This window comes from Coffea arabica, chromosome 5e (assembly GCF_036785885.1).
Source record: "Coffea arabica cultivar ET-39 chromosome 5e, Coffea Arabica ET-39 HiFi, whole genome shotgun sequence".
Lineage (NCBI taxonomy): Eukaryota > Viridiplantae > Streptophyta > Magnoliopsida > Gentianales > Rubiaceae > Coffea > Coffea arabica.
The window spans coordinates 14,105,742-14,117,519 of record NC_092318.1 but is presented as its reverse complement, the minus strand read 5'-3'; the positions used below and the strand labels follow the sequence as shown (position 1 = coordinate 14,117,519).

General features: G+C 38.6%; 1 protein-coding gene across 1 annotated transcript; it reads right to left on the bottom strand.

Annotated features, from left to right (window-relative positions):
• Positions 1 to 612: 612 nt before the first annotated feature.
• Positions 613 to 2,588, bottom strand: LOC113688486 (protein NUCLEAR FUSION DEFECTIVE 4-like). The gene has a single exon (XM_027206302.2). The coding sequence runs from the start codon at positions 2,463 to 2,465 to the stop codon at positions 732 to 734; it is 1,734 nt and encodes a 577-aa protein (XP_027062103.1). The 5' UTR covers positions 2,466 to 2,588; the 3' UTR covers positions 613 to 731.
• Between the last annotated feature and the right edge of the window lie 9,190 nt (positions 2,589 to 11,778).

Sequence of the window (11,778 nt, the reverse complement as noted above, 5' to 3'; positions counted from 1 at the left end):
TCCAAGCTTGTGATAATCAACGAGTTTCGTATCAAAGGTTATTTGGCCAAAAAAAAAACTCAGAAAACTAATGGGATATAGAAAATATAACATAATATTACTACTAAATCACATAATCTACATGGAATAAAAATGTTTTGATTCGTTACTCACATTCAGTTGATTATTAAACAAATTTGAGTCTATGAATTCAACAAATTAAGATTTCAGCAATTAAGTTTTAATTTTTAGATTTCAAAATTCAGTTTTCAATTTATCAAGTGTGGCTTTAGTCAAATGTATAGTATCATGTTAATTTGCTATTGTATTTCTCGAACATTTGTTTGAAATAAGGCTGCCAATGACAATTTCCTTGCTTACCAAAATGATTTACATTTGGTTTTTAAAATTAGCAAATCAAATTGTCCACGCTGGTTAAAAGTTGCCACTGGCTTTGTCTTCAACGTTTGATTGTTTATCAATATTAACTTCAGTTAACTGCGCAGAGGGGGCTCGTATGGCATCCGGAAAAGGCCAATAACTATTCGTGACTATGTACACGATTAGACCATAAATGCATAGCATTAAGCATAAATATATATATATATATATATATATATATATATATTCTCCTTTTCATTCTACAATTATCATCCATATTGAGTGGACAACAATTGTTAACCACGCAAATTTGTATACAATATTCTCAATAATCTTAATTGTCAACAACACCAATTATTCAGCAAGACCAGCTAGCTGTGTGGTCCATTTGTAACCGACAGTTTCTCAGCATCTGCCACTTGGGCTTGATCTCTGAATTTCTGGTAAATATCACCTTTATAGAAATTTCTGGTTCTATAAGATAGAAGCAGAGAAAGAACAGAGCCAAAGAACGTAGCTGCAGTTACTATCAAAAAAGATAGCTTGTAACACTCCACGCCAGAGCATGTCAAACCTTCCCCTTCTTTCCTTGTGAGTCCCTTGGCTGTCATTTGATTCAGAGCTTCCATATCGTAGAGATGGCCAGCAACTCTAACGTTAAGCACGTAATTACCCAATGGAGTGGCTCCAGCAGCTATACTAATCAAGGTGGAGTAGTACTTGAGCCCATATAATTCTGACACTATACTGAATATCAGTGTCCATTGAGCTCCGAAGCAAAAGCCCACAATCAAGGACGCGAGATAGAGAGAATTAGGGACCCCGAAAGCGATGAGAAGATGGCCAGCACAAGATACAAGAAGTACCAAGGCCATCATCAATGGACGTGGAAATTTGTACTTAGCCAAGAGAATTTCTGAAGCAAATCCTGCTGCCACACGTCCAAGATAATTCCATATGCTTACTAGTGTTACAAACGTGGCGATAGTTTTAGTTTGATATCCTAAGGACTTTCCAATTTGGCCCAAGTTGTCAATTGCCACCAAGGTCCCACCAATCCCAAATGCTGAGACTGTGAATAGAATTAGCATATCAATGTTGAAAATTCCTTGTAGAATTGTATGATCCTCGCCCCTCTTTGGTTGCGTAAACATGTTACTAAAGCAAGAAACTTGCACTTCATGATTTTGCGGTTTTGGGACAGCTTCAACAGGTGTTAATTCAACCATCGAGGGTGGATGATCATCTAACACTTGTTTCTTGCTCTTCCAAAGATCAAATTCTTCTCTAACAACAACCAGGAAGTTGGTGAAGATTAGCAAAAGAAGCACAACAGAACCACTTGCCGCATACTCGAACCTAGTGAAGGAGAGCCAGTTTTGCATGATAATCATAATCATTAGAAATCCAGCAAGGCTAAGCGAAGAGTAGAGAAAATTTTGGAATATCCTGTGCTCATTCGCTTGTTGAACAACCTTCATGATGCGAATTGTGCGCAGAAACAAGATTGAAACAGCTGCTGGAAGCCAGGCAACAAGTAAGATGAGAGCTTTGGAATTATGCCCATAAAAAGCAAGATAGAGCTGTGTGATAATTGCTCCACTAAGGCCAATAAATCCCTTTAAGATGCCTAGAACAACACCTCGACTTTCTGGGCAGTTCTTGACACATGAAACTAATGCAACAACGCCTGCAAATGTTTGAGAATTGGCACCAATGCATATGTATAAATATATCTGCCAAACTGGAGGTTTCGCTATTCGGTGTGTGACCACCAGCCATATCATGAAGTACCCAAAAAAGTTCATGATTGCTCCACATGAGAGGACTAACCAAGGTGGTGCAACCTCATTAACAAGCCCTGCAACAATTCCAATATTTGCTCCCACGTCCTTGAAGAAGCTTATCAAGTTCAGGGTTGTTTGGTCATAGCCTAGGGATGATTTGATGTCCCCTGAGTAGATGCCAAACATGTAAGTAGCTCCAGACATGGACATGATCAGTAGGGTTGCAAAGACCATGAACCATCGGCTAGTGAGCAGATGGAGGACAAAGGCACCCGTGTTTTTCCAATCCATTGCTCCCTTCAACTCAGCCTCCACCATAGTTTCTCCCCAAAATACTACTTGCTAGAAACGTACAAAACCTGCGCTCATATCTTGCAGAGTTCTACATGGAATTGATCTTTTGTTAGCAACAAAATTAAGGGGCCACATGGCCACTATGTCTTTGGGCCATAAATGGTTCATGTCATCTTATTCAATGATGGAGAAAGGCATGATGTTGCAATTGATACTTGTTGGATAAAAGAGTCTTGGCAATGACACTGATTAAGTAAAGGGCGAATTGGTAGATAGTATCTGAAAAAGACTGAATTCACTTTTATCATCCCAATGCGCTACTATTGCATTTTCCTTTTTACATTTTTTTTTTGAGGAAAATGACCAATTCATCCCTAAACTTTTTATTAATGTTGATTTAATTTCTAACTTTTGTTTTTAACCAATTTAATTCATCCCTAAACTTTTTATTAATGTCGATTTAATTTCTTACTTTTGTTTTTAACCAATTTAATTCCTAAACTTATGTTATGATTCCAATTATAAGTCTTTGTGATGACCCCACCTCCCCCTAGGGCGTACCCCAGGGTTTAGCAGACCGCCTACCCGACTCTCGTCAGGACTCACTCACTCACTCACTCACTTCAAATAAAATAAGTTACAACCTCAAGAGTAAAGGAAATAACAGTTCCCAAACTTGGAACGTACAAATACATTCATTTCTATTCCAAACATTCATACAGCCCCAAATACATCAAAAGATTGGAGTTCTAAATACATTCATCCCTAATCGAGCGGCTAGTGCGAGCACAATTACAAAATTTCCAAAAACTAGACTATGCTAGCTTGTACCAGTCTCACGTCTCACTTGTACCCCCTGTAAGGAAAACAAATGGCGTGGAATGAGCTAAAAGCCCAGTGAGGTTCCAAATAGCAAGTTGACCATTATTGAAAAGTTCACGTATCAAAGTAGCAAAGTAGCGAGCATAACCAATCCACAAAAGTGAGCAATAACACTTCAAGTTACAAATCTAAAAATGAGCGAGTGTAAAATTCTTTTCTAAAAGAAACAATAACACTACGAATAACAATCAAAGTATAAGGATACACATGACTCCCAGGAGCTAATTTCTCGTTGCTTCACCAGAGCTTGATCAAGTATTAGTTGAAACTCCGTCAACTTTCAAGTAAAGTAACCAATCCAGTAGCGCTTAGCTTAACACCAATCCTTCCACCATTCATCCCCCTTACCGGGCCCGAACACCAACTAAACATTGGTGTTAATACTCGATCATACCGATTAGTCAAGGAGATAACACTCCACTCGACAACACTAAATACCCATGGTTCGTTATCTAATCGACTAAGCCCTTGCCGGCTCGACTCGATTAACTAGCTAGTGGGGTTTGGGTTCCCAAATAGTCACTATAATCGATGACCAATCAACTTAGTCAAGAGAAAAGTACGGAGATGGGAATGAGAGATACCTCCCACTCGTATCGAGTGTGGTACATACTGCCGCTCAGCACTTACAAGTCAAGCACAAGTACAAATACAAGTACAATTCAATGCAAATCCAGTCATTTGTACAAGCATGAATGAGATATCAAGTATCTAGTTGAGTTAGGTCAAGTGCGATAAAGTACACACATGCTCGACCAAACCAAGCAAATGTTATCCGGTCACGTTGGTAACTCAAATATCAAGTTCAATCATATATTTGGAAGCACTCACCAAAGATTTAGTGCTTGTCAAAATCACGCTCAGGTGTAACTCTTTCGTTGGAATCCAAATCTGCGATAAAACATCGTTGAAGAGCTTTGAAATTAACTAAGGTTCGAAACTTAAGCGTTTCGTTTAACGAAAATCAAATAACTGAAAGTCATTTGGGTAATATTCATATTACTTATCACACCCTAGAAAACTCATGCTCGCTCTTTTAGTTTTGGCAAGGAAGCGATTAAAACTTTGGAATTCTCATTTGAGTCAAAAAGACGAGGAAAACGCATTTCTATTGGTCGCTACTTTCATGTTTCCAAGGGTACGAGTTTCGGCCAAATTCTAGCTTATATACTTCTACGAAAGAAGACTCGAATACCCTAGACAATTCAAGTTTAATTCGACCTCAAATCTTCGCTCAAGTCGCGAGTACACACGCCTAACCCTCAAGTGAAAATTTGGGCAACATGCCCTTTGTTTTTAGCTATTTTTCAGCCATTTATGACTTTATTATTTTTCTCAATTCAGCCCAAATTCACACATAAACAATCTTAACACAATAGCCCTTCAATAGGCTCAATGTCATCCAAATACAAAGCAATTCTAGCAATGCAATCCAAAAATCAAAGTTGGAAACTAGTATTAAAGAAGAATAACTAAGTAGCAGGCTTGACACCTTCTGGCGTTTTGGTCACAACTGAAGCTATGCTTATCGGGTTGGGGTACATTTTATGGGGTTTCGAAAGTAAGATAGAGATATACATTTCTTATGAAGACATCACCACCCAGTTCGTGCATTTTCAAGGTCAAAATATGAAATCTCAGAGAAAACAGAAAGCTGCCTGTGAAATAGGGCTTTTGGCAGTCAGGGGTATTTTAGTCATTTAACATGTTACAATGCTCTGATTGAGCAGAAATTTTACAGGAAGATAGTTAACTCCATTATCTACAACTTTCATATTTTGATCTAGACCTGATTCGGCCTCTATCATGGACGAACATGTAGGTCAGTAACAGGGCAGATTCATCATCAAAGCTGAAAATTCACTTCTACTCTTAAAATTCATATTCTAGTTCATTACTGTCAAGTACTATATCATCAAAACCATCAATTACTAGATCAATACCATTAATTACTAGGTAAACAACCATAATCAAGGCTGAAAATGCAAACCCTAACTAAACATTCCACTATATCAGCACAACTAGGAATTCAACCATCAAAATTCAAGATTAAGAACTTCTATCCCCAACTTTAGCAAAATTAACAAGAGTAAAGCAAATTCAAGTATGATACCCTCCCAAAGCCCCTTATAAGTGAGAAACAAACCACTTTCTCCCCAAATTTTCAGCACCCAAGCCTTCCAAGCACCAAATGGAAAGGTTAATCGGTTTAGTTTCGTCGATTCCACTCAAACAAGCTTGATTGAAAGTGGAAGTTGCTAGTTTCTCTCTTGTTTGTTTTTCTCCCTTGAAGCTCAGCCACAAGAAGAAAATGGAGCAGAATGGAAGCCAAGAGAAAGGTAAGAAGAAGGAAAATTGGTTTAGTCAAAGTTGATTTTGATTTCCGCCAAGTGTCGCCATAAGATTCTATCTCATTTTTTTCTTTTCTTTCCTTTCCCTTAGTCAACAAAGATGGCTGGATTAAGAGGTAATTTTGGAAGGATTAGGTGAAATAAAAACAAGGTGATTAAAGTAATAAAGTAGTGTTTAAGTGGTGCACTCACTCGGCAGCAAACGGTGCACGTCGGTTCAAGCCTATTTTCCTTACATCGCACGTACTTGTGTTTTTATTTATGGTTCACTAACTTATTATTATCAATTTTAATCACACACTTTTTCTTATCTAAAACTCACTCTTAACAACGAAATTTAGTACGCACTCTATACCAATTAATCATACTACCAAAATATGCGAAAACCCTAATTTACCCGAGCAATAAAACTAATGGTAAAACTTTTAAATTTATTATTCATTACAACTATTGAGAGAGTAAATGAGTAGTAAAACTATCATAAAGTAATTGAGTCAAAATGAAAGAGAATTTTAAGAAAATATGAGCGAATTTTCCAGTCGTCACACTCTCTCCCCCTTAAAAGAATTTCGTCCTCGAAATTCACGCATTTATTCGTAAATAACACAGGGTATTTTTCTTGCATGTCCTTCTCTAGCTCCCAAGTCTCACCATTAGCCAAACTTTTAATCAGATAATGAAAAACATGAAATTTACCTTGGTGGTCTAAGGCATACACTCTGGCTGGCACTCTGGGTTTATCCCCTCCTACATTCGGTTGTTTAGGGCTTGATTTGCCAGCCGACCGAGCATCATTAATCAGTGGTCAATTGGCGATCTGATACTCAGTACTTCCTCACCTTAAGTACTTTCGAGTTTTTCTCCAATAATTATCCTCGGTATGGTTAGATTTCTCACAGTACCCACAAGTTACTCGAGGGGCTGAGGTCTGACCTCCCTGCAAGGCACCTCTTGCTTGTCCCCTTCCACCTGGGGCTTCTTTTGCAGTAATTTCCTTAGGTGTCCCCGAAATTTGCTCACCACCACCTCCTTGACCCACCTTAGAGGGTGGCATACCTAGATCACCTTGTTCCTGCCCTTGACTTCCACCAGGCGCACCTCTCCGTTTGCATGAAAAACCCTTACTTGTGCCCTAGCGATTTCTATCCTCTGGGCTTTCTCAAGAATCTCGATGAAAGTATTAATTTGCGCAGCCGCCAAGGCTTCCTGTATTTCTACGTGCAATCCTTGCACAAACCGTCTCACTCTCCTTTGCTCCGTAGCTATCAATTCCGAATCAAATTTGGATAATTTGGTGAATTGAGTCTCATACTCAGCTACACTTAGGGTTCCTTGACGGAGCTTAATAAAATCGTCCTCCCTCTTCTCCTGGACTATTGGTGGGAGATATTTCTCGTTAAACTCCTGTACAAAATTCACCCATGTCCATGCTACACCCTCTCTCTTCCACTTAGCCCTTATCACGTTCCACCAGGCTCTGGTTGGTCCCTCAAACTGAAAGATAGCAAACTGCACCTGTCTATCCTCCGCATAGTTTAAAGCAGTGAATATATTGATTATCGTTTCCAACCACCTCTCAGCTCCCTCAGGGTCCGGGCCTCCCAGGAACTTAGGAGGAGAAAACTATTGGAATCTCTCTAGAGCCCTATCTTGCCCCATTTCAGGATCCCTAGGTTGATTAACAGGGGTTTGATCCTGCTGCTCTACCAATCGAGCAAGTATATTGATCATTTGTTGAATTGCAGTTGCTACTTGGTCCCCCCTTCAGCTCGGGGTCCAGGTTGTGGCTCAACTATTTCACCTCTCTCCTCTCTCGGTTCCCGTACTGGTTCTTGTGCCTGTCTAGTCCCACGGCCACGGCTAGAACTGCGTTCTCGGGTAGTTCCACGTTCTTGACTCCGCCTACCCTACATACCTCTTTTGGACAATAGCTTATATAAGTATAAGCAAAATAAAGTAGCTATAAAGTTCAATAAAGCATTTTCAAATCATAAAATGAAAAATAATAGAACACATTGAAAATAACATACTTTCGTTATATACATATCATATCAGTTCATATATCCTATGGAACATTAACCCTAGGTATTGTTCAAGCACTACACTTAATCAAAACTTGAAGAAGTACAACTAAGCACGTACACGTGAATAATAAGGGTCCCAAATCTCACTAATGTCTTCAATATATCCCAAGTCCAGTCTATTCGTATCCCCAGTGCCTTGACTTTCGCCATCCAAGCTTATCCAAATATTATTCGAGATATCGATTTATCATAAAGGTATCACTCTTTGGTACTCGGGTACAGGAAACCAAAAATATAATAATTCACCACTAGAGTTAGCTAGGCTCAAGAGGAAATCAACCACTTTTGAGATTCCTACCCAACATACATATCTAAGGTCCCCAACAATAGACATTTGTTCCACACTTAACAAGCCAATCCCCACAGTCCGAGAACCGTCTCCCGACACGAGCTCGATAAGAGCTCTGATACTATCTGTGACGACCCCACCTATCCCTAGGGCGTACCTCAGGGTTTAGCGGACCGCCTGCCCAACTCTCGTCAGGACTCACTCACTCACTTACTTCAAATACAATAAGTTACAACCTCAAGAGTAAAGGAAATAACAGTTCCCAAACTTGGAACGTACAAATACATTCATTTTTAACTCAAACATCCATACAACCCCAAATACATCAAAAGATTGGAGTTCTAAATACATTCATCCCTAATCGAGCGGCTAGTGCGAGCACAATTACAAAATTTCCAAAAACTAGACTATGCTAGCCTGTACCAGTCTCACGTCTCGCTCGTACCTCCTGTAAGGAAAACAAATGGCGTGGAATGAGCTAAAAGCTCAGTGAGGTTCCAAATAGCAAGTTGACCATTATTGAAAAGTTCACGTATCAAAGTAGCAAAGTAGCGAGCATAACCAGTCCATAAAAGTGAGCAATAACACTTCAAGTAACAAATCTCAAAATGAGCGAGTGTAAAATTCTTTTCTAAAAGAAACAATAACACTACGAATAACAATCAAAATATAAGGATACAGATGGCTCTCAGGAGCCACTTTCCCATTGCTTCACCAGAGTTTGATCAAGTATTAGTTGACACCTCGTCAACTTTCAAGTAAAGTAACCAATCTAGTAGTGCTTCGCTTAACACCAATCCGTCCACCATTCATCCCCCTTACCGAGCCCGAACACCAACTAAACACTGGTAGTAATACTCGAGCATACCGATTAGTTGAGGAGATAACACTCCACTCGACAACACTAGATACCCATGGTTCGTTATCTAATCGACCAAGCCCTTGCCGATTCGACTTGATTAATTAGATAGTGGGGTTTGGGTTCCTAAGTAGTCACTATAGTCGATGACCAATCGACTTAGTCAAGAGAAAAGTACGGAGACGGGAATGAGAGGTACCTCTCACTCGTATTGAGTGTGGTACATACTGCCGCTCAGCACTTACAAGTCAAGCACAAGTACAAATACAAGTACAGGTCAACGCAAATCAAGTCATTTGTATAAGTATGAATGAGATATCAAGTATTTAGTTGAGTTAGGTCAAGTGTGATAAAGTACACACTTGCCCGACCAAACCAAGCAAATGTTATCCGATCACGTTGGTAAATCAAATATCAAGTTCAATCATGTATTTGGAAGCACTCACCAAAGATTTAGTGCTTGTCAAAATCACGCTCAGGTGTAACTCTTTCGTTAGAGTCCAAATATGCGATAAAACATCGTTTAAGAGCTTTGAAATTAACTATGGTTCGAAACTTAAGCGTTTCGTTTAACGAAAATCAAGTAACTGAAACTCATTTGGGTAATATTCATATTACTTATCACATCCTAGAAAACTCATGCTCACTCTTTTAGTTTTTGTAAGGAAGCGATTAAAACTTTGGAATTCTCATTTGAGTCAAAAAGACGAGGAAAACATAGTTCTATTGGTCGCTACTTTCATGTGTCCAAGGGTACGAGTTTCGGTCAAATTCTAGCTTATATACCTCTACAAAAGAAGACTCGAATACCCTAGACAATTCAAGTTTAATTCGACCTCAAATCTTCGCTCAAGTCGCGAGTACACACGCATAATCCTCGAGTGAAAATTTGGGCAGCATGCCCTTTGTATTTAGCTATTTTCCAGCCATTTATGACTTCATTATTTTTCTCAACTCAGCCCAAATTCACACATAAACAATCTTAACACAATAGCCCTTCAATAGGCTCAATATCATCCAAATACAAAGTAATTCTAGCAATGCAATCCAAAAATCAAAGTTGGAAACTAGTATTAAAGAAGAATAACTAAGTAGTAGGCTTGACACCTTCTGGCGTTTTGGTCACAACTGAAGCTATGCTTTTCGGATTGGGGTACATTTTATGGGTTTCGAAGCTAAGACAGAGAGCTACATTTCTTATGAAGACATCACCACCCAGTTCGTGCATTTTCAAGGTCAAAATGTGAAATTTCAGAGAAAATAGAAAGCTGCCTGTGAAATAGGGCTTTTGGCAGTCAGGGGTATTTTAGTCATTTCACATGTTACAGCACTCCGATTGAGCAGAAATTTTGTAGGAAGATAGTTAACTTCATTCTCTACAACTTTCATGTTTTTACCTAGATCTGATTCGGCCTCTATCATGGACGAACATATAGGTCAGTAACAGGGCAGATTCATCATCAAAGCTAGAAATTCACTTCTACTCTAAAAATTCATATCCTAACTCATTACTATCAAGTACTATATCATCAAAACCATCAATTACTAGCTCAATACCATTAGTTACTAGGTAAACAACCATAATCATGGCTGAAAATTGCAAACCCTAACTAAACATTCCACTATATCCACAACTAGGAATTCAACCATCAAAATCCAAGATTAAGAACTTCTATCCCCAACTTTAGCAAAATTAACAAGAGTAAAGAAAATTCAAGTATGATACCTTCCCAAAGCCCCTTGTAAGTGAGAAACAAACCACTTTCTCCCCAAATTTTCAGCACCCCAAGTCTTCGCACCAAAAGAAAAGGTTAATCTTTTTTAGTTTCGTCGATTCCGCTCAAACAAGCTTGATTCAAGGTGGAAGTTGCTAGTTTCTCTCTTGTTTGTTTTTCTCTCTTGAAGCTCGGCCACAAGAAGAAAATGGAGCAGAATGGAAGCCAAGAGAAAGGTAAGAAGAAGGAAAATTGGTTTAGTCAAAGTTGATTTTGATTTCCGCCAAGTGTCACCATAAGATTCCATCTCATTTTTTTCTTTTCTTTCCTTTTCCTTAGTCAACAAAGATGGCTGGATTAAGGGGTAATTTAGGAAGGATTAGGTGAAATAAAAACAAGGTGATTAAGGTAATAAAGTAGTGTTTAAGTGGTGCACTCACTCGGCAGCAAACGGTGCACGTTGGTTCAAACCTATTTTCCTTACATCGCACGTACTTGTGTTTTTATTTATGGTTCACTAACTTATTATTATCAATTATAATCAGACACTTTTTTTTATCTAAAACTCACTCTTAGCCACCAAATTTAATACGCACTCTATACCAATTAATCATACTACCAAAATACGCAAAAACCCTAATTTATCCGAACTATTAAACTAAGGGTAAAATTTTTAAATCTATTATTCATTACAACTATTGATGGAGTAAATGAGTAGTAAAACAATCATAAAGTAATTGAGTCAAAATAACATGGAATTTTAAGAAAATATGAGCGAATTTTCTAGTTTTCTTGTTGTCACAGTCTTTGCACTGGCACTATCACGGAAAATAGATCAAACTCCTCATTGATCAATTAAACAAGAGTATTTTAAAAATTTTTAGAAATCTCCTCCCTCTATTATCTATTCCTACTGCCTACCACTCACCTCCTCCTCCTTCTCCTGCCCTTCTTCTCCAACCTCTCTATTCCCTCCATCTATCATGTCAATCATCTTTGTTGCAGCCCGCTAACTAGTCCTTGAACAGCCCAGAACACAATCTTTCTTACATTGAAGAAGAGGCTTCCTTTCGCAAAAGAGATAGTAGTAAAAGCTTCTCTCTTACTTTCTTCTACACAGCTATAGCCATGCCAAGTTCAAAGCAGGAATCAAAGGA